The sequence below is a fragment of the Triturus cristatus genome, chromosome 1_2 (genome assembly GCF_964204655.1).
Source record: "Triturus cristatus chromosome 1_2, aTriCri1.1, whole genome shotgun sequence".
Classification (NCBI taxonomy): Eukaryota; Metazoa; Chordata; class Amphibia; order Caudata; family Salamandridae; genus Triturus; species Triturus cristatus.
Window position 1 is genome coordinate 913,930,928 of NC_140580.1, and position 25,300 is coordinate 913,956,227.

Here is a 25,300-nt window from a genome sequence, read left to right on the forward strand (position 1 = left end):
CACTCTCTCTTGGGCTCACCATGTCTGGGAAGCTAGACATGTCGTCCTCTTCTTCTGGGGCTCCGTGTGTCGATCGCGGTTTATTCATCACAACCTTGAACAATGACACATTCCTCACCAACGCGTGTCGCCCTCTCTGGGCGATGACCTTGTTCCATTCACTTGGTTGACTGTCCACTCTTCCTTCCAGCCAGGATGACGATCCTTCAAAATCACCTGAGACCCCACCCGGATGGCTGGTACTTTGGCCCCTCGGCTGAGGGTGGCTTTGTCGTTAGTCTGCTGGCGCTTCTGCTGAGCTCAAACGGGGTCTAAGCCTTGCGGTGCCCAGTTGGAGCCTTCTGGGATGAGATCCTGAGGTGGTTGCTTCAGAAGGAGCGTGGCTGGAGCTCATCCTGTCGTTGAGTGGGGTTTCTGCCTGTACGCAAACAGGAACTGATAAGGCAGGTTTCCGGGTCTTTATAGCGGTCCATTCCTATGCGCAATGCCCTGTTCAAGGTGCTCATAAATCGCTCAACCTCCCCGTTGGCTTGGGGCCACTGAGGTGTGATTCATCTGTTTAATCGCCCGCCTCTGCAGGAAGTCTTGAAATTCCTGACCTTGGAATGGCGGTCCGTTGTCCGATTTCACTTCTTCCGGTAGCCCAAAGGTTGCGAAGATTTTCTCGAGGGCGGGCTGGACATGTGTGAACGCTGTGGACGGCACTAACTCGACCACCGGGAACATTGTGCATGAGTCCATTACGACTAGTGTGTGCCATCCGTTGGGAAAACTGCCGAAGTCGACGCTCACTTTGGTCCAGGGCATGTTGCATGGTTCTTCCATGATCACGGGTGCGGGAACAGGATCGGTCCCGGTTATGGCACAAGAGTGGCAGGTCCGCACCTCTTCGGCAACCATCCTGTCCATCCCTGGAAACCATACCTTGGACCTGAGCCTGGCCTTTGTCTTCACGACTCCTTGGTGAGCTAATGACACTAGGCGGCTGTGATGGCTCCGGGGGACCACGATGTTCTGGCCCCGGAGCACCAGACCCGACTCTCTGATGCTGAGTTCATGGCGCACTCTCCATAACTGTCTTTGAGCATTCTGCTCCTCCCCTGAGGCCAGCCACACCATCCAGGAACCTATGCCACCTGCCGGTGGTGAGGGCTTCCTTGACCCGCTGCAACGTGAGGTCCGACTCAGTGGCGTTGCACAGATCCTCTTTAGTGACCGCCAGCAGGCAGGCATCATTCTCAATCATTTGTACGAACGCTTCAGTCGCCAGGCTATCCTCCGGTGGTGGCGCCTCTTCTGCTTGCAACGGATGCCTCGACAGGAAGTCCGCTGGGTTGTTGGCGCCCGGGCGGAACACCAGCTGAAACGAGTAGGCTTGCAGCTGGACAGCCCACAGCTCAATCCTGGGTGGTGCTAGCCTGTTTGACCCACTGAACAACGGCAGTAGAGGCTTGTGGTCTGTCACAACTCGGAAGGGGTGACCAAATAGGTACAGGTGGAAATGCTGACAGGCCCAGCGAATGGCTAGGGCCTCGCGCTCAATCTGCACGCACCGTGTCTCGGTCGTCACAGCGGCCGACTGACGTACGCAACTGGCACGTAGATTCCTTGCCGAGCCTCTTGCAGAAGCACCCCGCCGAGACCCACAGGACTGGCGTCAACCACTAGCTCCGTCCTGGGTAAAAGTATGCCATTGTCGTCTGGTCCAGCAGCGCCTTCTTGACTCCTTGAAATGTGGCCTCCTCCTGCGGCGTCCAGGCCCATGGCACTCCGGTTTTCGTCAACTGTCTTAGTGGTTCTGAGATCGTGCCGAGATTTGGGAGGAACCGCCCGCAGTACGTCGCCATGCCGAGGAAACTTCTGATCGCCGTTGGATTCTTCAGCACTGGAGCGTTCCTGATCGCCGCCGCCTTTCGGGGGTCCACTCGGAGCCCCTCCCTGGAAAACACATACCCGAAGAAGTCAATTGAGCTTTGGTAGAAAGCGCACTTCTTCCGGTGTATGGTGAGACTGCAGTCCGTTAGTCGTTGTAGCGTGGCTCTCAGCCGAGCTTGGTGGTCTTCGAGGTTTTGTGAGTATATTAATATGTCATCACTGAGATTGATCACCCCAACTAGGCCGGACAGAGTTTCTTGGATCACGTTCTGGAAAACCTCTGCCGCGGACGACACTCCAAAGCAGAGTCTGGTGTATTTCCTCAGGCCCACGTGCGTTGAGAAGGTGGTGATATACCTGCTCTCCGGAGCTAATTCTAGCTGATGGTATCCAGAGTTGAGGTCGAACTTGGAAAACCACTAGGCTCCATTTAAGTCTGCTACGATGTCATCCATCGTCGGGGTCACGTGCCGCTCCCATCGAATGGCTTGGTTGGGGAGCCGCATGTCCACACTCAAGCGGATGGCGCCAGTTTGTTTAGGCTTAGGTGCCACCACTAGGGGTGACACCCATGGTGTGGGCCCCGATACTTTCTCAATTACTCCCATATCTTCCAGGGTCTGTAACTCGTCCTCCACCAACGGGCGGATGTGCAATGGTATCCATCAGTGCCGGAGTGCTCTCGGTTGGATGCTGCTGTCTATATGAAGTTTCACTTGGTAGTTCTTGAGCTTGCCTAGCCCCGTGAAGAGGTGAGGAAATTCTTTCAGTATATCTTCTGCATGGTTTTCCTGTATCTGCTTCGTGAAGAATACAAGCTCTAGATCCTCTGCCGTGTGGCAGCCTATTAGCGTACCTGTTCCCTCTTCTGTCACGTGGAATGTCGCTGTCAGCATGCGAGCGTCGCTCTAGACCTTGACCTCAATCATTCCCCTCAATGGGAGAGGCTCGGTGCCACCATATGTGAAAATCCTGGCTTTGCTTGGGATGAGCGATGGCTTGGGCTGTAGTTGATCAAACTGGTTGGAGTCCATTATGTTCACCGATGCTCCGGTGTCTATAAGAGCCTGTATGGGAAATCCGTTGACACTGACTTGGCATAAGGGGGGGTGGGGGTCTCTTCTTGCCTGTTCGTCCCTTGAACGAAATGACAAACGCGTTGTCGTCGTAGGTCGTGTCTGCGGCCCTGTCCGGGGTGTCTGCGGGCTCCTGGTCTTCCAGTGTGAGGTGCTTCAGACTCCCTGGGTGTCCTCTGGGTGCACTGCCACGTGTTCTTCCCCCTTGCCCGCGGCACACGCTGGCGTAGTGATTGGCTTTTCCGCACTTAGCGTATGCCTGCCCTCTCGGGGGCACTTGTCGTGTTCACCGTGGTCAAACCCACAGTATCCACTCCTGCCGCTGGGCCTGGTTCCCGTACCCTGTCGTTGGATTCCTCCTGGCGGTCTGTGGACGGCCTCCACCAACTCCTCCTTTACCCGCACAGGCTTGGGCGCCGCTGCAAGCGACGTGTTCCGTAGCCGCACTGCCTCCATTTCCTCCGCGCGCTTGTCGGAGAGTTTGTGAGACCGGGCCAGGATCAAAATCTCGTCTGGTGAAATGCCTGGTTGCCGCAGGATGAGGCGTCTCAGGGCAACTGACTTGCGTCCAGAAATCAGTTGGGCTCTAATTTTGTTGCTGTGGTCTATGCCTGTGCATGTGGCCGCTAGCTTCCGAAGTCTGGCGTAGAACATATCCATAGTTTCTGTCTCCGCCTGTCGAGCTTGTCGTAGTTTGAACCGCTCATAGTCCGGATTCATCTGGGGATCAAAGTATTTGTTCAACGCAGCAATGGCGGCCTCGTAGTAGTCGTCGGCTCCGGTATTGGGCAGCGACTCGAACAACTCGTACAGTTCATCGTGTAAGAAGTGCATGAGGAGCGAGCGCTTCACCTTGCCATCATGCTCGCGAGTCCCCGTGAAATAGTGGTTGAGTCGTCCTACCCACCGCTTCCATCTTGGCGCTGCAGTGGCAGGGTCGGCGAGCTGACTGAAGGGCGGCAGTGACGTCACCGAGGCATGTGAGTGAGGGGTTGTTGGGGCCGGAGCCTGGGCAGCCGGTTCATCGCCCATTTGCTGCACTCTGCGTATCTGGCCAACGGAGCCGGGTGTTGTTGACCACTTCTCCCTCTCAGGCCTCCTTGCTTGGACTATTCTCTTCTTGCTCCCCAACAGGCTCTGCCTGCCAATCAGCTGGGCTGTCACCTTACTTGCAACAAGTGTGGGGGGGACTCCCTCCTCTGCAGAGCTGGCAACTTTCTTGCCCCACAAAGGGGGAGGGGGACTCCCTTCCTTCCCCTGGGACGTTTCTGCAGCTTAGTGCGTGTGCAGCAGGCTGACAGCACCCCCTGCTGTGCAGGAACCGGCCTTCCCTTTTCTGAAGTAAGATGCGGGGCCACGTGCAGCAGACGCGCCATTCTGAGCTGCTCTCCCATGCGCGTGCGCAGCCTTACCGGGCGCCCAGCAGGTCTTCAGGTGTGGTCCGTGCGCTTGGGCGGGCACTAGCTGGAAGCGGATTGCGGGATGTGCGGGGTTGTTCACACTCACCGCATGCAGCCCCTAGCGACCGGAACCAGGAGGGCCGTGATCTGCGACTTGCGCCACCAGAGAAGGGCGCGCGATCCACCAGCGGACACAGCCTCAGGCAATCCGGCGATTCACAGGCAGCAGGAATGGCCTCAAGGTAGTGGGGGGTCTGCAAACACACCTTCGTCGCCAGTGTAAAGTGATGGGATGGGGATGCGGCCTAAGACCTGGAGACACGACCATAGCCTGCTATACTCCGGCCGTAAGGTCACGTGCAACCTTGGCCCATTTATTATCTACCCTCGGACCAAGCCCTGTCACGAGGGATGCCGTGCGTACGCACACATCGGTAGAGGCCGGGTGGCACTCTAAACTGTGCACTGAACTGGGCACGGGCACATTAACAGCCTGAACTGGGACCTGTGCATTAACAGCCGCATGCGGCGGCCTGAACTGGGCACGGGGACCTGTGCATTAACAGCCGCGCGCGGCTTCCAGGTGTGTCAAATGGGACCGCGGTGTTTACACACGGACTCCGCTGGCCTCACATTGGATGTGTGTACTCGGGTGCGGTGGGTGCCTTCGGCGCGGGAGTGCAGACTCCTGAGAGGTGGCTCACGGTGACCCAGACGGCCACGTGCAGCCGGGCCTTGGCGCCAGAAACGTGTCGCTCTCGGGCCCAACAGGCACGCTCTGTGAGCCGCCGGTGGTGGTCTGAGCCCTGCCCTGTGCCCGTCTTCCTCCGGCTTCGCTTTGTGCAGGGCGGCACAGCGGCCCTCGCTGGCACACTGAGCCCGCCTGGTGTTGCCAAAACAAACACAACAGCTTCCTTGAACAATGCAGTGACCGCCGTTCCTGCGTCCGAGTTTGGGCAGCGCTGCCCTGTAGGTGCCAAGCATTCCCTCATAGCAAGCAGAGTCAGACCTACTTATACCAGGCGGGCAACTAGAGCCAAATTTCGGGGTGGGGGGGGGGGGGGCTGAAAAAGATTTCGGGGGGGGTGGGGGGCGCTAAGTCTTCCAGCCATGTGCAGAGTGGCTGTAAGAAGGGGCGAAAACGCAACAAAAGCCTCATTAACGAGTAAATGGTCTTTTAAAGACCTGTGAAGTACTCGGATCCGGCTGCAATTAGACGGACGCCAGCCCGCGAGGCTGTCTCAGCCGGGCTGACACACATGACGAGGGGGGGGGGGGGGCTGAAGCTCGGTGAGCCCATGGGTGTTGCACCGCGCGCCTGACTTATACTGCCCCAGTGCAGCGCCGCGAAGTCACGTCGCTGTACTGACAGGCGCCTTGACATATATCATTGGTGCAGCACTGTTCTCTAAAGCAGTTTTAAAGGAGCGCTGGTTCTCCGAAGGTCCTGAGTGAGGCGCGGGGAGTGTTTCTGGTACCCCTGGGGTACTAATGGCCTAGTTATCTCTTGGTCCTAGTTAACAGTAGCTTACAAAGCGGTGTCTCGCTCTGCTCCGACCATTTGGATAGTGTCTTTGTGATGTCTGTGGTTGCCACAAGCACTATAGTTTGTTTAGGAGTGCTGAACGCCAAAAATTGTACCTCCCATAAATCGCTCACTTAAGGTGTCCTGGTTTCACCGTGCCTTGTAAGACCATTTCTCATCACTGGCCACTCACTGTCAGGGTCGTTTTGCAGCGGGATTTTTTTCTGGATTCAAATTAAGGACCCTGAAGTTGCCCGGGTGAATCTAAAGGTTCCCTCCACCCAATCGTATGTCTGAATATTAGCACAGCTCACGTGTGTTTCTGTGGTGGGGGTTGGAGGGAGGTTAGAGGCCTTAGTTTGAGGTTGTGTACATCGGCTAGGTGGACGTACCTGACATTTTATGACACTTTCTATTTAATGAAGGGAGCATGGTCGCGGGTACTTTCCTCAACAAATTGATGGCTGGGAGCAACCTGGCCAAAGAGGAATGCATATTCCTATTAAAGGCCTGAAATCTGAAAAGAGATCCTTTTAGGACATAGAATTACTGACAGAGGCTCAGGGTGTGCAGGAGGTCCACTAGATCAGAATCGCATCCCTGGAGCATGGCTCTCATCCCTGCATTGCAGCCAGGTCATCTGTGCCAAGCGGTTGGTCTGAGGAGGGGCGGGCGGGAAGGTCTAGGTAGACCTTGGTAGGCTTTGCATAGACTGTTGGTACAAACAAGAGTTGTATTCTAAACTGGCACTGCCATGTATGCTCCTGAGGGAGTACTCTCACCCTTGTAACAGACAGAGTACTCGCTTGTGGCCTAAGCAAAGGGGGCGAGGGGCATGGCGAATGCTGGGGGACCCTTCTATGGTCTCCTCCCAGCGAGCCCTCTGTTAAAGGCTATGCGGGGGGTCTTGTTTGGTGGCTTCCCAGCCAGCACTCCGCAGTGGGGTCCCTTCTGGTGTCCTGTCAGTGCTCCAGCATATTTGGCCTAAGCAGGGGGGGGGGGGGTCTCTTTTGCTCTCCTCCCATCCAGCACACATTGTGGTCTTAGAATTAGGTCCTCTTTGCTCGCCTCTCATCCAGCACTCCCTTGTGGACTCAGTAGGAATTACTTTTTGTTCTGGAAGTTGAGTAATGTTCACTTTATTGCTAATGGATCGCCTGAGAGACCAGACAGCTGGGAATGACTCCTTGTCCTTACTCCCAAGCGCAGAGATATTGAAAGCCAGGGTTGTATGTGACAAAATGTGGAATCCTTGTTTAAAGCCCTGCAGCATCCTGCTACTTGTGGCATGGTGCTGAATAACATAATCATATGCCTCTGCCGGCAATAGTAGAAGGCCCCTTGCTAGCGAGTGTTCTCTAAAAACAGCATTTTTTTGGTTCTGGCAGCTTTCACTGAAATGAGGACCCTATTCTGCTCCCAATGCTGCACAGTTTGGCCACATCTCAAGGACTAGGACAGAGGCTACCCAGGCTAGATGGGATCCTTCCACCAGTTCACACCCTGAGCCAAACGTATGGGCCCACTGCCAGCCTGGTGTCCGTGCAACCAAACACAGACTCAAGGAAACTGAGACATGCAGGCATGTGGTCTGAGCGTGCACAGACTTATTTTGTGGAAAGATAGCTTGGCGGCCACTGACTGACACGTACTTAGTCGTCTGAAGCCATGTCTGTAGGAATTCACCCACTTCCTTCTACCCTTTGAGCTCTGTGCTGGAGCAATTGGGGGGATGTGGAGGTGGGGGGTCACACTTGGTAATGACATAAGCAGTGGTTGAAATGGATCGGTACTACTAGTGAGTCACTTTTACGCAGAAATTTGAGTGGGCGTAAGCATCTTTTACTAGAAAAGAGGTATACAGGAGTTTGAAGTACATTCATTTGTGTATTTATTATCCAGTTGTTGTCCATAAGAAGGCGGCTCTAGTATGCAGATTATTGGGAACATTTTACAGAGCCAGGAGATAAATATTTTCTTTTTTTAGTTCCCAGATCGTTTTAATTATTTTTGTGTGCGCTTGGGTGTAGTTTTCTCAGATTACTTAGTGTATCCATCCCCCTATGGTGCAGCCACTCTCACTGGAAGTGAGAATGTTGACTGTGAATGTTTCGTTCTGTTGATCACTTAAGTCCTTACACCCACGCTTCTCTCCTGTATTCTCTTCCCCAGGAGCAGTGGGAGAAGAAACTGAAGGAGGAGGGAACCCCCCTGGCCAAGTACTACAGCCATTGGAAGAAGCTGCGGGACAAGGAGATCCAGCTGGAAATCAGTGGCAAGGAGCGGGTAAGGATGAAGGCGATGGTAGAGAGTTTGGTGTCCATTGCACTGGTAATGTGCACGGGCTGTGTTTAGAATTATTTACACAAGCTCTAAACGGAAATATTAATTTTCCCAACAGGCACGGTTGAGGAGATGGTCTGAGGATCTGGCATAGCAGGGGGCAGTCAGTGAGCCGTATGTCAGTCTTCTGCCTGCCATGTGTCTGGCTTGTCCCTCACCCGTGCTCCACACCAGTTTGGAAATAGATTTCTATGTAGACTAATATGCATCTTGTGAGAAGTTGGCCTGGTATATGCTGTTCACTAGTTAAAGTGGACACCTTGCACCAGTACAATTCGACTCTTATGGTAGTAGGTTTAAGACGACCTTTAAAGAAAGCTATACTAGTGGTAGCAGTGGAGAGCAGCCTTCAGGCTAAGTCTTTAGAGGAATGTAAAGCAGCTTGTTTTACCTTATAATCTCTTGAATTACCAAATGAAAGGACACCACATAGGTATATATATATATATATATATATATATATATATATATATATATATATATATATGTATTTATTACTAAACAACTCTCTGCTAATCTCTTTATGAGATTAGAAGTCAGGAACATATGCACAAATCTACGTTTCACAGCAAGTTAAGCACAAATGTGGCTGGGGCCCTAGGGGCGCACCAGACTATATACTAAAAAAGAGACTTCGAGATAACGACTTGCAAAGGGACAAGGCCTAGGGCCTTCAGAAGCGCAGGGGCCTCACGAAACCACCCAAGGCAGGTAGGTAAAGGACCCACGGGAGACGTATGCAGTGTGAGAACACAGCCGCAAATCCCTATTGACTTCAATGGAGCAAGTCGCGATTGGAAATTTACCTCACCCAGGGAAGCCGGGTGCATAGGTGTCTTTTGGTGTCGGGTTGCGGCGTCGTTTTCAATGGGAGCCAATGAAGACTTGCTGCTTGTGAAGACAGGAGAAGTGTCTGGTGGAATCCAAGGCTGGATTCAGAAGAAGGAAGACCTGAAAGCAGAGGGGACAGTGTTCAAAGTCACTTGGCAGTGACCCGGGGCAAGGAAGATGGATGCCCACAGTTGTCGGGTGATTTCAGGTGATACATGGGTGTCTTGACTCTTCAACCACGAGGTCCAGGAGGCGTCAACGACGACCAGGAGCTGGATTCGGCGTGTCCCACGAAGTCTGCAGCTTACTGCGGTGTCGGTGACCAGATTGGAGCCAACAAGCCTTGGTAACAGCAAGTCTCGTGGAAAGGATAAAAAGTCAGCGGTGCAGACCAGCAAGGTCTGAGGGACTCACCCCGCGAGGGTAAGTCAGGGCAGGCCTGGAGCAACCAGGGGAGCCCTTTGAAATTGTAGGAAAGTCTTCAGGGGACCCACGAGCCAACCGGCAAGGGATCGCGAAGACTCCTCAGGAGGATCCACTCAACAGGGGCCCACGGTGGCTCGGGACGGGGTAGGCCTCTGATCTTCGGAGGGATTCCTGCTGGAGGCTTGGACCACACGTGGTCCAATGCACAGGTTCGTAGAACGTCGTGAAGGGGTTGCACTCAAATAGTGCACGGTATCCAGGGATTGCGGTTCCTAGTCACTCGTGGGGTCCACTTGCCTTAGCGTCGCTGGGGACTCACGAAGGCATTGAAGAAGTCAGGAAATCCTCTTCCTGGGCTGCAGGGACTTCGGGCTCCGGCGGGAGCGATGGAGTTTGCGACCGTTGATTGCAGTTTTTGGTGCCTGCCAAGCAGGGGAGTCACTCCTTGACTCCAAGGGAGATTCTTCCGTCTTCCAGAGGTAGTGGAACGTCAAAGGTCCGGGATTCATCTTCAGAGCGTCATCCAGGGGTATCTAGTTTGCAATGGCAAGGGTTCCCTAACTTATACTTAAAGGAAGGAAGGGAGGGACTAGCTCTATGACCCCACCTATGGGAGGGTCAGGGGAGTGGGTGGCTACACCCACTTCCCTTTGTCCAGTTTCGCGCCAGAGCAGGGGCAGGTAGCCCCTGAGCCGGTTTGAACTGGCGTATGCTTAGAGGAGCCTACTGCTCCCCCAGTGCAGGACTTCAAAGCACTCTAGGTGTGCACCCACCCAGCCCCAATACACTAAACCCTGTCTGGGAGGTGGTTACACCTCCCTGTAACAGGATGCCTATTGATGGGCCTCCTCCACTGCGAGTTTCGGTCAGCAGCAGGAGGGCAGCCCAGTGTCTCTGACTGGTGGCATTCATTTTGTGATGCCAGGGCTCTTCAGGATTCTACCGTGTTTCCACAGTAGGTACATGTCTATCCCTCTAGAAGGGTGGGATCATACTCCCACACCAGTTACTGGTGTGGGGTTATGATTCCAAAGCGTTTGACACCAAACACAACATGTTTTGATGCAGCCATTCCAAAGTTAGCATTTACCGCGAGGTTACAATGCACTTAAGAGTATATGGTTTGACCTCATTCACAAACAGCCCCAGAGAATGGACTCTGAGAGCTGCAGAGGGGCCCTGCTTAGGCAGAGGCACCCCCTCACATGGAAACCAAGCATCCTGCCCTCCGGATTGATAGGGCCTGCCTTAGGGGTAACTGATAGGTTTAAATGTGTGTGCAGGAGAGATATAGTGAACCTATATCTCAGTGAGGAGCGCTAGCACCACCTCACCCAGGCTGCAGTAGCAGGCCTGTGGTGTCAGATTTAGTCTGCTTCCCAGGGGTGGCATAATACATGCTTCAGCCCCTGGTAGGCCTGTGAAGTACCTATGCCCTTGGTACCATATACCAGGGACTCATAAGGCACCACAGTATCCAATCACTAGTGCACCTAATATGCACTCCATGTTTAGATAGAACAGAGAGGCTGGGGCCCTGATTAGCAGGGTCCTAGCCAGACTATAGCCAGAAACCAGTGTAAACATCCGAAAAAAGTGGGGGCAACATAAGAGGCAGATCCTACTCTTCTACACATCTGGTTAAGTGGAAATATAGAATAATCTGAGTAAGCCTTTAGAGAATCTCTTCGAGCAAGATCAGAGGGACATTGTTGGAAAATTGGTTACTGTTGAGGGAGGTGACACCTTACTCATGCAGCCACAATTTCAGTTAGGGTTGAAGTCATCAGATACCCTGTATTAACCCGTGATTAGCCCTCTGGTAGCTTGGCACAAAAGCAGTCCAGCTTAATTTAGAGGCAGTGTGTAACGTATTTATGCAGCACTTAAAATAGTATTCAAGTGAAAACCCAACACAAGAATTATCCCACACCAATATAGAAAAATAGAGTTAAATGTAATCAATTATTTGAATCAAAACAACATAAATCCTATCAGCAGAACCAGAGATTTCCAATATCAAAGATTTCAGGTCAGTAAGGTGCCTAAAAGCACAAAGCACCACTCGTAGTTGTATGGTCATGCGTGACTGGTAGAAAGTCAAAAGTTCAGACTGACTCTAATAGAGCCACAGGTTGGATACAGGGACTAGCTGAGTTAACTTCAAAAGTCCAGCGGGAAGGGTTCTGCTCACGGTGGAGAGGGCCACAAGGAGCAGGGAGCACGTCCCGGATGGCCTTTTGGGGTTAGTGGGAAGAGCAGGCCGGGCACTGGGAGGGTTGTCACGGTATTTCGATGATCCTGTTGGGCATCGCAGATGGTCATTTGCTGGAGCTTCACGTTGGCGGTCCCCGCGGGCTGATGATGCTGTAGCATGAAGTGCAGATCACACGTCACTGGCGGTCGCTGTGGCGCAGGAAGCAAGATCTTGACGCAAACAGGCATGTTCAGGGTTGCAAAGAGGCCCAACTTGAGGATTTCTCCTTTTCTTTGAGTGGGAGCTCACTTAAGTCACACCAAGGATCCGAGACCTTGGGGGCACCTCTTGAAGATCAGGAACTCACTGCAGCTGAGAAGCCGTCAGGTCCAGTCAGCAGGTCAGCTGGGCAGATGCAGGGAGCTTCTAGAGCTTATTATGTCCCAGTAGCTCAAAACATAAGTCAGTCAGCTTATCCAGTATTGGGGTATCTTTCATAGATTCACATGCCTGAATCATTCCCCTTCGCCGAGGCGGGAGTCCCACGATAAATTACAAAAGTAGTGCCATAAGTAAATAACAGTAGTAGGCTAAAAGAAAAAGCCTAAGGCCTAAATCTTAGTAGCCTATCTACATCATTATAGTAAAAAGAACCAAAAGACAGCTCCAACCAATCCGCTACCAGCCCCCTCTAGAACACTCTCAGCAGAGGCAGTTCTCCTCAGATTTTCACCGCACGCAGTGTGGAAGGGAGTCTCCCTGAGCGCCAACTCAGTTCTTCTCTTCAACTCTTTAGAATGTCTGACAGGAAAGCTCTCTTCAAACCCTGCAGGACCTGTGAAAAGAAGAGGGTCCAAGTTGATGACAAGCATAAAACATTTATTGCCTTTATCATAAGCATGTGGCGAAGGATTGCAAGATCTGCCGTACTTTCCCTACTAAGACTCTTAGGGATAGAGAGGCAAGACTGCTTTTGTTGCTCAAATCTTCTTCGGCTGAGAAGGATGACCGAGCCTCAACTTCTTGCAAAAGAGCTAGATCTCATGACAGCTCTTCAAGTGAGGGAAGAAAACACCATAAATCTTCCCATGATGTTTCTGACCCTTCACAGAGGTCACCTAAGCTTTCCTCTGGGTCAACGAAGTCTCCACCATCTACATCGGTCAAGGAGTCTAAGAAGGTAGCTAGTTAAAAAACTGTGAGTAAAAGCCATGTCAAATCTCTCATTTGGACTCCTTCGTCGACAATTTCTGTGACCTCTTCTGCTCCATTGTTGACAGCTACTGTCTCGACGACGGCCATTACTTCGCCAATTCTGTCTACTAGAGTCTCAATCACGACTAGGAAGCGTGTTTTTGACGAATCATCGACGAGAAAGTCATCGACTAAGTCCCCGTCGACGACCATGTCTACGTCGAGTCCCTCGTCGACGGTACCGTCGACGAAGCCTCTACCGTCTATGAAGATATCATCAATTAAGTCTACGTCGATGACCGCATCAGTGAAGACTCCGTCGACGACGATCCCATCGACGAAGAGTCCCATCTCCTGTATCAGCAGTGGTACCTTTGCCTTCACAATCCTCGCCCATATCGTCTGGACCTTTTCAACTTTCAAAGGCATCAAGATTACAGTAAAATCTCTCCGCTTCTGCCTTCATACCTTCTGGAAACGTACGTTGAAGATGAGGACTATGAGGATGAAGACCCATTTGGCACTGCTCACCATCCTTCTGAGCTTAACATTAAGTGTCAAGACGAGGACGACGACGATTACCAGCAATAATATTACCAGGAAGAGCTTATGGTTCCATACCATAGATTTCCTCGACGAGAGTTGCGCCAGAGGGAAATGACTCGCCTCCATCGCTTATACAGGATCTCCAGGCCATGCTGGCGTATTACCGTCAAAGGTTTCCCCCACAACAGGCTGTCCCAGAAAATCCACCCCCACCAGCGGTGGTCCCTGATCCGTTACCTCAGTCTCAGCTTCCTGTTACACCGGCTCATCCTTCGGGTCCATCTGAATAGGTGCACCATGACATTACATCCTCTGAGGAGGAGGTTGAAGAGGGAGAATTACCTGAAAATACTAATATTACGGATCTCTGGGATGTATATACAATACCGATGCCTTCTCCACCCCTTCCTCTACCTTCTGATTCTCCCCCTGAGGACATCGGAGTTTTTCATAATTTAATGCAGCGAGCGGCAGCTAGATTCCAGCTGCCTGTTACAGTCGAGCAGACACACTGGTTTTTGCATGATTTCAAGGAAGAGTCTAGGAAGATCACGCGAGCTGTTCCAATCATTGACTATATCTGGAATGAAGGGGTTAAGATCATGAAGACGCCTGCGTCTATTCCGACAGTGCTTCCTCGAATAGAGAAAAAGTACTGTGCTCCTGCTACCAGCCCATCTTGTCTGATTGGTTATCCACGACCAGATTCAGTAATTTCTCAAGCCGCCCAACAATGATCTAAAAATCCTGCGACGCCTATCACCACACCGCCTGATAAGGAAGGACGGGGGCTATACCTTATAGGTAAAAAATTCTCTACCGTGGCAGCGACCTCGATTAGAGCTGTTAACTCTCTAGCGATAATAGACTGTTATGACCGTCAGATGTGGTCAGATATGGCGGGACTTATTGACCTAATTCCTGAGGACCGTAGACAGGAAGCAAGGAAAATCCTGTTGGAGGGAGAACAAGCCACATCGGAAACTATAGATTGTGCACTGAACATTGTAAACACCAATTTTCGTCACCTCGCCGGGGCTGCAGTACTTGGAGACCAAGGATGGCTTAAAGCCACAACTTTCAGGCCGGAGGTGCAAACGAAGATTCTAGACATGGCCTATGGCGGAGAGTCTTTGTTTGGTAAACACATTGATGAGGCCCTCCTTGCTATAAAAACTGACATGGATACCGCCTGTTCGTTAGACGCCCTTCAATACAGGCGCAGATCTTTCAGAGGTTCAAGAGGACGTGGTTTTACTTCAAGAGGAGGATATCAAAACCGACAAAACAGACAGTATCAATCGCAGTATAGACAGCCGTACAGCCAGTCATCCTACCGCTAATCCTCTACGGCTAGTTTCTCCCGTCAGGGTGGTCGAAAACGATCACAGAATCAAGGTTGAGATACCAACAGGAAACAATGATCTCCACAGGGCGCCAGCCCGATTACCATCCTTACCTGTGGGCGCGAAGATTTCAGCTTTTGTTCACAAGTGGCAGGAAATTTCTTCAGATCAATGGGTTCTAGACCTAGTAACCAACGGCCACACCCTGGAATTCATCAAACAGCCACCTACTACTCCGCCAAGGGGTCCCCCTCTCTCTCGTCTTCACTTATTATTCAAAGAAGCCTTAACGATGCTCCTCAAGATTGCCATAGAGAAGGTTCCATCATCTTAAAGAGGAACCTTTTTCTATTCCCGTTTCTTCCTCATCAGGGGAATGGCGACTGATTCTGGACCTCCGCAAGCTCAACAAATTCCTCAAAAAGCAAAGTTTCCAGATGGTCACGCTTTCCGAGATTTTAAGCTGTTTAAACAAAGGAGATTTTATGGCTTCTCTGGATATGGAAGATGCGTATTTCCACATCCCTATCCACCTCAAACATCGCAAATATCTTCGCTTCACAGTGGCTGGCACTCACTAACAGTTCAAAGTGCTCCCGTTTAGGCTTTAATCGGCACCAAGAATCTTCACGAAGTGCTTGGCACCAGTGGCAGCAGCATTGAGATCTCGGGAAATCCACGTGTTCCCTTATCTCGACGATTGGCTAATCAAAGGTCCTTCGGAACAAGAAGCCAAGGTTGCCACAACAGCATGTCTTCATCTCTTTGCTTCTCTGGGGCTGACTCTCAACGAGAGCAAATCGCAGTTGCGTCCACTCCAAGTCATTCCATTTCTCGAAGCAATGTTAGATAAAGTCCAGTGCAAAGCATTCTTGTCACACGACCGCCAAATAAGTCTCCAAAAATTAGCAATTTTAATTTCAAGAAGGTCAGTTTCTGTCCGGATGTTTTCTTTACTCCTGGGGATGTGCTCTTCTGCAATAAATCTCATACCCATGGCACGGCTCAAAATGAGACCTCTTCAGGAAGAGTTGCATCTTCAACGGCAGCAAGCCGTGGGTTCTTTCGACGATTCCATCAGGGTCACGCCGCGCATGATAGATTCTCTGCATTGGTGGTCACAGACAGCGAATCTAGCTCAAGGTCTCACATTCCTATCAACCATTCCAGACTTGTTCTAACGAACGATGTGTCCATGGAGGGATGGGGAGGTCATCTACATGGTTTGCAGATTCAAGGAAAATGGTCTCAAGTACACAAACCGCATATCAACAGACTGGAGCTCCGCTCCATCTTTCTGTCTCTGCAAGCTTTCCTTCCAAGGATTGTGGGTTCCTCGTGCTGGTCTGTACCAACAATACGGCCAGCATGTATTACATCAACAAGCAGGGAGGAACAAAATCAGCTACGCTTTCTCAGGAGGCTCAGGAGTTGTGGGAGTGGGTCACATTACACAAAATAACCCAGAGAGCCGAGCACGTCAGGGGTATCCACAATACTCTGGCGGACACGCTGAGCAGGACTCAAATCGGACTGTCACGAGTGGGAGCTGCAGGAGAAGCAGGCGAACAGAGTTTTTCAGGCTTGGGACAAACCAGCACTGGATCTATTCGCAACGAGGGAGAACAAGAAATGCCGATACTATGCCAGCAGGTTCCCTCAACAGGGTTCAAGGGGGAATGCCCTGTCCATGCGATGTCAGGGATTTGTGCATACACTTTTCCCCCCAATACCATTGATCCCGAAAGTGCTCCACAAGATGAAGCTGGAGGGTTGCCGTTTAATTCTGATTGCACCCCGTTGGCCAAGGCAGTATTGGTTCCAGGAACTTCTGCTATTGTCTCAAGACAAGCCTATTTGCCTTATTCCGACGCCTACGATGTTGTCGACGGACAGAGGCCAAGTGGTTCATCCGGACCCACAGTCCCTGCACTTGCACACATGGCTCCTGATTTCTTAGAGTTCAAGGACCTCAACATCTCTCAGGGCTGTCGTGAAATTTTGGCCAAATCTCGTGCCCAGAGCACAATCAAACCTTATCGGTTAAAATGGAAGCGATTTTGCTGTTGGTGCGAGGCGAATAATATTCACCTAGTTCAAGCTCCTGCGGAACAAATTCTTCCTAATTTGCTTTCTCTAGCCAAGTCTGGGCTTACTTTTTCATCGGTCAAGGTCCATCTTGCTGCTCTTTCCAGATTCAGAAAATGCGCTAAACTTCCTTCTCTCTGTTCATCTTCACTTGTCAAACAATTTATGAAAGGGCTTTTCCGCGCCTTCCCTCCAGTGCGAGCACCCCCTCCAGAGTGGGAACTCACCACCGTGCTAGCGCAATTAATAAAACGTCCATTTGACCCGATCTACAAAGCTGATCTCAAATTCCTCACTTGGAAGGTCGCCATTCTTCTTGCTCTTACTTCTGCACGAAGGGTTAGTGAAATCCAAACTTTCACTATCACAGAACCTTTCTTACATTTCTCTCAGGACTACGTAAGCCTTCGAACAAATCTGAAATTCATCCCTAAGGTACCATCACAATTTCATTTAAATGAACCGGTAAGATTAAGAACTTTCTTTCCGGATCCATCCACTCCAGCTGAAAGAGCATTACACTCTCTGGATGTTAAGCGCTGTTTAAAATTCTACCTACAGAAAACCAAAGAGATCAGACGTTCCAACCAACTGTTCGTGGCTTATGGTCAAGAAACACTTGGAACTGCAATGACAAAGGCGACAATCGCCAGATGGCTGGCATCTACGATTCATTTCTGCCATGACAAAGCAAACAAACCTTTACAGAGGAAAGCCAAAGCTCATTCTACAAGAACTGTGGCAGCTTCTACAGCATTGTTTGCTGGAGTGACTCTGGAAAATATCTGTCGTGATGCGACATGGAAAAATGTCCACACATTCACGAAGCATTACTGTCCTCTATCTGCACAACAAGAAGATGCAGCTGTTGGACAGGCGGTTCTACGCCATCTTTCATTATGGTCAGATTCAGGTACTTCTTCTCTTGTATATGCTACCATGTTTCATGCAACATACATATTGATATGTCTAAAGAGCTGTATATTTATATATATATATATATATATATCAGTATATTAACCCGTTCGACGCTTGTGACGGAGCGGTTCCGTCACGTGCGTCGGTTGCGCTGTGCGCATGACGGAACCGCTCCGTCATTGCCCCGCCCGCGCACGGAATCTTCAGCGCGGCGCGGAAATCCGCGCCGCGCTGAAGGGGTTAATATTTATGTATTCATGTTTTATTTCGATAATGACTTTTAACATACCTTTTGATTTCTTAAAGGCTTGGTTATTTTAAAAATGTTCAACCATTGTGGATGCAGTTTGGGAGTTTATGAACACATGTCTCCCACCATCCGCAAATGACAGTACATTAGGGATACTGCTTGCTACTCTGATTCAGGCATGTGAATCTATGAAAGATACCCCAATACTGGATAAGAAAACAAGTTACTTACCTGTAACTACAGTTATCCAGTATTGGTATCTTTCATAGATTCACATGCACCCACCCTCCTCCCCAGCGAGTCAGTTCTCTGTTTTGGGATACTTATTTCCCACTTGTGCTAAGAAAATCTGAGGAGAACTGCCTCTGCTGAGAGTGTTAAAGGGTGCTGGTAGCTGATTGGTTGGAGCTGTCTTTTGGTTCTTTTTACTATAATGATGTAGATAGGCTACTAAGATTTAGGCCTTAGACTTTTTCTTTTAGCCTACTACTGTTATTTACTTATGGCACTACTTTTATAATTTACCGTAGGACTCCCGTCTCGGCGATGGGGAATGATTCAGGCATGTGAATCTATGAAAGATACCAATACTGGATAACTTTAGTTGCAGGTAAGTAACTTGTTTTCTTACCCTTGGAGTCACTTCAGCCTGGTATAAAGGGTGCAGTTCAAGTCTCTCTTCTCAGCATGCAGGGTAGCAGAGCAGCAAAGTAGCAGTCCTTCTGGCAGCAGGGAAACAAAGTAGTCCTTCTCATGTAGTGTCCACGAATTCAGAGGTGTACCAAAGAGTTGGGTCTGAGAGTTTATTATTTATACGTGGTTTCCACTTCAAAGTAGAAGATGATTCTGCAGGTATCCACACCCAGAGGTGTTTGGCCTTTCCTGCCTCCCTGCCCTGGCCCCAGCTTGTCTGTGGGTCACAAACCACTAGTGTCAAAACCCTTTCCAAGTATGCTGGGCAAAGACTTTGTGTGATGTGTCAGTTTTGTAGGTGATCGCTCCTCCCCCCTCATGAAGTCAGAGATGACCCATCCTGCCAACACCTATGTTCGAGGCATATGAGCTGCAGATTGTACACTTAGCATAGGTCGCCATCTGGTGTTGGGCCCGGATGTTTGCAGTTTGTTTTTCTTCTTGGACAGTCTTTGGAAGTCACGAGTTTGGTGACTCCTCCTTCGGTCCGTACTGCGCATGGGCTTCGGCTCCATCCTCAGATTGTTTTTTTCCGCCATCGGGCTCGGATGTGATACTTCGTGCTCCGGCTTCGAACTTCTACGGTTCCAGCCTCGACGGAAAATCCTCGATTCTTCGAGTTCCTTCATCATCTTCATCTCTCGAAGCGGCACTTTTCTCCATCCCGGACATCGACACCGGCCTTCGGGCCCTCCGCGACTCCGGTCCCGGCCGATGGAAAGGACTCCGTTCAAAAAGTGCCCAAAATGTGGGTCTAAATTTCCCCACACCGACCTCCATCAGGTGTGTAACCTTTGCCTCTCTCCGGAACACGAGGCTAGAGACTGCCCCGCCTGCAAGTCTTTTCGATCGAAGAAGACCATCCGAGATCGAAGAGCTCGACGCACCATGGCGCACTCATCCTCGGCAGCTCCACCGGACATCTTCGGAGACGACGCCGAAGCTTCGGGGCAAACACACACCGAGCAGGAGGAAGACGTCGTCAGCGCTTCCGAGGCCGACGACTCCGACGTGGAGGACGTTACACCAGCGCAGCGGGCCGTGAGTACTATGCCCCCTCCCACCCCCGCGCTGAAAACCAAAGAGACTCAGGTTACTCCCTCGCCTGCCGGCCTGGGCAAAACCAAAACCAAAACTTCGATCACCCCACCTTCGGGCCCGGTGTCGAAGCACCCAAAGTCTCATGGCAGCTCGGGATCGAGCCAGCCGACTCCCGGTGCCGAAAAACAGCATCCGGCACCGAAGACTGCAAAATCCAGCTCGACTCCGAAACCACCGGTGCCGAAGCCTGGACACTCGGTGCCGACCAAACACAAACACAAATCTGGCGGCACCGACGCTCCGGCGCCGAAACATCATTCGACGCCGAAACACCCGGAGACCTCAAAAAAGCATGGCGCACACAGACCATCGAAACCCCCGGTTCCGAAATCACCGGTGCCGACAGACGACTCGACACCGTTGGCTCTGTTTACACCAGACCCTTTACAAAAGACTTTGTCCAAAGATCCAAAGACTGGGCTTTTGACTTTAACTACCAAGAAAAGACGCCTTGATGCTCCGGCTCCTCCTCCTCCACCCAAAAGGAAGGACTCTGCTACTTCTCCCCTCAGAGTGCCCTCCCCACCACCGCCTCCCCTACCCACTCCACCTCCTCCACCGCCTCCACCTCACAGGTCTCCGCCACCTTTACCTCACTACGATCCGGCCCCATCCCCAGATCCGGATGATGGGGATCCGGACAATTACCCGGCGGACGCCCCAATGGATCCCACTCCACCAGGGACCCCAGATCCATGGGAGGATTACAATAACCCTGATATACCCAATGTACCTCAGGACGACCTATACCCATCAAGGCCGTCTCCTCCAGAGGACTCCTTAGGGTTTCATCATTTAGTGCAGAGAGCAGCACACTACCATGGGGTGGACATGCACAGTGAACCAGTAGAAGAAGACTTCCTACTGGATACATTTGATATACAAGACAAATCTACTTCCATTTTACCCATGCTTAAGGGTGTCACCAAGCACGCTACAGAGGTGTTCAAAGACCCTGTCAGAGCCAGAGTACTGAACCCTAGAATAGAGAAGAAGTACAAGGCGGCACCCACAGACCCTGCTTACATCAAGGGCCCTGCTCCCCTAGATTCCCTAGTTGTCTCCACAGCTAGAAAGCGGGCTAACTCCCAATCCTCAGGAGATGCCCCACCGCCAGACAAAGAATCTAAACTTCTGGACGCGTCTGGTAAACGCACCGCCTCCCAAGCTGCAAACATGTGGCGCATTGCAAACACACAAGCACTGCTTGCGCGATATGATAGAGCACACTATGACGAACTAGAGGCTCTTATGCAGCACCTTCCAGAAAAATACAAGCACAAGGCTCATGACCTCATACAGGAGGGTAAACTAATCACAAACACCTCCATTAAGTGTGCCCTCGATGCAGCCGACACTGCTTCTAGGGCCATAAATACCAGTGTCCTGCTTCGTCGCCACGCCTGGCTCAGGATCTCAGGGTTCAAACCTGAAGTCCAGGCATCCATACTCAATCACCCCTTTGACCAGGAAACACTCTTTGGGCCAAAGGTAGACGAAGCGCTCGAAAAGATGAAGAAAGACACAGACACAGCAAAGTCTATGGGGGCACTCCAAACACAAGCCTCCAAACATTCCTTTCGACGCTCGTCCTTTCGTGGCACAGGTAGAGGCTCCTCCACCGATAACGCCTCTACCTCCTACAAGTCCCCTCCTCAAAATACCTTTTCAAAGGGCAATCAGACAGGTGGTTACAGGGGTAACAACAATAAGGGCAGGGGCAAAACCAACAACACCCGTTCTGCCACCCCCCCCGCACAATGACTCCCCTCCGCTCCCCCCAGACCATTCCACTCCGGTCGGGGGCAGACTACAAAACTTTATCCACGTATGGGAGTCCATAACATCGGACAAATGGGTGACCCAAATCATTCGGTCAGGGTACTGTCTAGAGCTAACATCTACCCCACCCAATATCCCACCAAGGCACCGTCCAATGTCTCAAGAACATTCCACACTGCTCAAACAAGAGGTACTTTCACTCCTGCAAAAACATGCTATAGAGCAGGTCCCCGTCAACCAACGAAATCTAGGGGTCTACTCTCTATATTTCTTAATACCAAAGAGAGACGAGACCCTCAGACCCATTCTGGACCTCCGGCCTCTAAATGCCTACATACACTCAGACCATTTTCACATGGTCACTCTACAACAAGTCCTCCCACTCCTCTGCCAGGGAGACTTTCTCACAACCTTGGATCTGAAAGACGCATACTTTCACATTCCAATACACCCCTCTCACAGGAAATACCTCAGGTTCGTGGTGGACGGGCAACATTACCAATTCACGGTTCTCCCCTTCGGGGTCACCACCGCACCACGGGTGTTTACCAAATGCCTAGCAGTAGTAGCAGCACACCTCAGACGTCAACATATTCACGTCTTCCCTTACCTAGACGACTGGCTGATAAAAGCCGCGTCCTACGACCAATGTGTGCAGCATACAAACAGCACCATCCAACTGCTCCACCAGCTAGGCTTCACGGTGAACTACCAAAAGTCCCACCTCATAACATCTCACACAAAGCAATACCTCGGGGCCACTATAGACACCTCCAAGGGTATTGCCTATCCAAACTCAGCCAGAATCACAAGCATTCAAGCCTTACGCAAAACATTCCTTCCTCAGCACTCTCTTCCAGCAAGAGTGTTTATGAAGCTCATAGGAATGATGGCGTCTTGCATTTTCATAGTGCCCCATGCAAGACTCCACATGCGTCCACTTCAAGAGTGCCTAGCACAACAGTGGAACCAGGCCCAGGGTCAGCTGACGGATCTGGTGTTGGTGGACGGCCGCACACATCACTCTCTGCAGTGGTGGAACACCACAAACCTTTCCAAAGGGCGGCCGTTCCTGGACCCGGTTCCTCAAATGAGTCTAACAGCGGACGCATCGCTCTCCGGCTGGGGAGCGCACCTTCTACACCTCACCATGCAAGGTCTATGGACGCCACAGCAAAAATCGCTCCACATCAACCATCTGGAGCTCTTGGCGATCTTTCTAGCCCTAAAATCTTTCCAAAAACAGATTTCGGGCAAAGCAGTCCTCATCCGCACAGACAATATGACTGCAATGTATTATATCCAAAAACAGGGGGGGACACACTCTCCCCAGCTCTCCCGCTTAGCCCAGAGCATATGGAGATGGGCAATTCCTCAAAACATCTTTCTCCTGGCACAGCACGTTCCAGGCGTACAAAACACCATGGCAGATCTGCTCAGCAGACAAACGCAACAAATACACGAATGGGAACTGCATCCACAAGTTCTTCACCCATTCTTCCAACAGTGGGGGCATCCTCAGATAGACCTCTTCGCCACCCACGAAAACAAAAAATGCCCAAGCTTCGCCGCCAGATACCCACACCCATTGTCCAAGGGCAATGCGATATGGATGAACTGGTCAGGCAGATTTGCATACGCCTTTCCACCTCTCCCACTAATTCCATTAGTGGTCAGGAAGCTACAACAGCACTCCCTCACACTCATTCTGGTAGCTCCGACGTGGGCCAGGCAGCCGTGGTACACCACGCTACTACAACTGTCAGTGGTACCACATCAAAAACTGCATCTATCCCCATGCCTCCTAACCCAGAACCATGGAGAAATCAGGCACCCGGACCCAGCTCAGCTCAACCTGGCGATCTGGCTCCTGAAATCCTAGAATTCGGATACCTTAACCTTCCCCCTGATTGTATGAACATCATCATGGAAGCCAGACGTCCTACCACTAGAGCATGCTATGCCGCAAAGTGGAAAAGATTTGTAATTTACTGCCGTAACAATACAATCAACCCTCTAGATGCATCCATACAGCACATCATATGCTATCTGCTCCATCTTCACAGGTGTAACCTGGCATATTCATCCATACGCCTACACCTAGCAGCGATCGCTGCTTATCTACAAAACAGGCAGCATTTATCACTCTTCAGAGTGCCCGCTATTAAAGCCTTCATGGAAGGCCTTAAACGAGTAATTCCTCCCAGGGCACCACCTTCCCCTGTATGGAATCTAAATTTAGTTCTTACACGACTAATGGGTCCGCCCTTCGAACCAATGCACAAATGTGAGCTACAGTTTCTCACCTGGAAAACAGCTTTCCTTGTAGCTATCACTTCCCTTAGAAGGGTTGGTGAAATACAAGCGTTCACCATACAGGAACCCTACATACAAATGCATCACAGCAAGGTCATACTTCGCACAAATCCGAAGTTTCTGCCCAAAGTCATTTCCCCCTTCCACCTCAATCAATCAGTGGAATTACCGGTCTTCTTCTCGCAACCCCAATCTGTTGCAGAAAGGGCCTTACACACACTTGATGTAAAAAGGGCGTTACTATACTACATACAAAGAACGCAACCCTTCAGGAAGACTAAACAATTGTTCGTTTCCTTCTCTCCACCACATAAAGGCAACCCCATTTCAAAATCAGGGATAGCTAGGTGGATTGTAAAATGCATACAAATTTGCTATCAAAAGGCAAAGAGAACATTATCTGTTCCCCCTAAAGCCCACTCTACAAGAAAGTTAGGGGCTTCTATGGCTTTTCTAGGGAATATACCCTTAGATGACATCTGCAAGGCAGCCACATGGTCTACACCGCACACCTTCACAAAACACTACTGTGTAGATGTGCATTCCAAGCAGCAAGCTAGGGTGGGCCAGGCTGTACTAAAGACACTTTTTCAAACAGCTGCAACGGATACCGGTGGTCGCCGCTAAGGTTGGGTACTGCTATATAATCTATGCTAAGTGTACAATCTGCAGCTCATATGCCTCGAACGGAATATGCTACTTACCAGTATGCATCTGTTCTTGGCATGTAGAGCTGCAGAGTTGTACACGCCCACCCGCCTCCCCGGCTACCTGTATCCGTTCCAGTACATCTTATTTAGATACAACACATGGGTTTCTCACTGTTATTACTACGCTCCATCATTTCCCTGTTGGCGAAAAACAATCTGAGGATGGAGCCGAAGCCCATGCGCAGTACGGACCGAAGGAGGAGTCACCAAACTCGTGACTTCCAAAGACTGTCCAAGAAGAAAAACAAACTGCAAACATCCGGGCCCAACACCAGATGGCGACCTATGCTAAGTGTACAACTCTGCAGCTCTACATGCCAAGAACAGATGCATACTGGTAAGTAGCATATTCCTTTCCTTTGTCTCACTGTCTGGGAGCAATACAGAAAGACCAATCTGCCAGCTACATCCAGGCATGTGGCCCAGGATATAGGCTGCCCGCACCAAATGGTTAGGACAAAAAAATGCCAACTTTCTAAAAGTTATATTTTCAGAATTATGACTTAGAATTCAACCTTACCATTAAAGAGGGTTTAAATTACAATTCTTTAGAACAAACTCGATCTTCCAACCTGCTCCCAATTGAAAGTTAGCACTTATTAAATGTATTCAGTTATCCTACTGAGAGGTAAGCCTTGCTGTAGTTAAAAAGGAATTTGAATTTTCACTACCAGGGCACGTAA

General features: G+C 50.7%; 1 protein-coding gene across 2 annotated transcripts in view; it reads left to right on the forward strand.

Annotated features, from left to right (window-relative positions):
- The window catches only part of NOC2L (NOC2 like nucleolar associated transcriptional repressor), a 487,814-nt gene that overhangs the window by 384,622 nt on the left and 77,892 nt on the right, over nucleotides 1-25,300 (forward strand). For both annotated transcript variants that reach the window (XM_085609671.1, XM_085609672.1), the window contains one exon: nucleotides 8,049-8,162. In XM_085609671.1, the coding sequence (XP_085465797.1) occupies nucleotides 8,049-8,162 (114 nt within the window). The remainder of the gene's footprint in view (nucleotides 1-8,048; nucleotides 8,163-25,300) is intronic.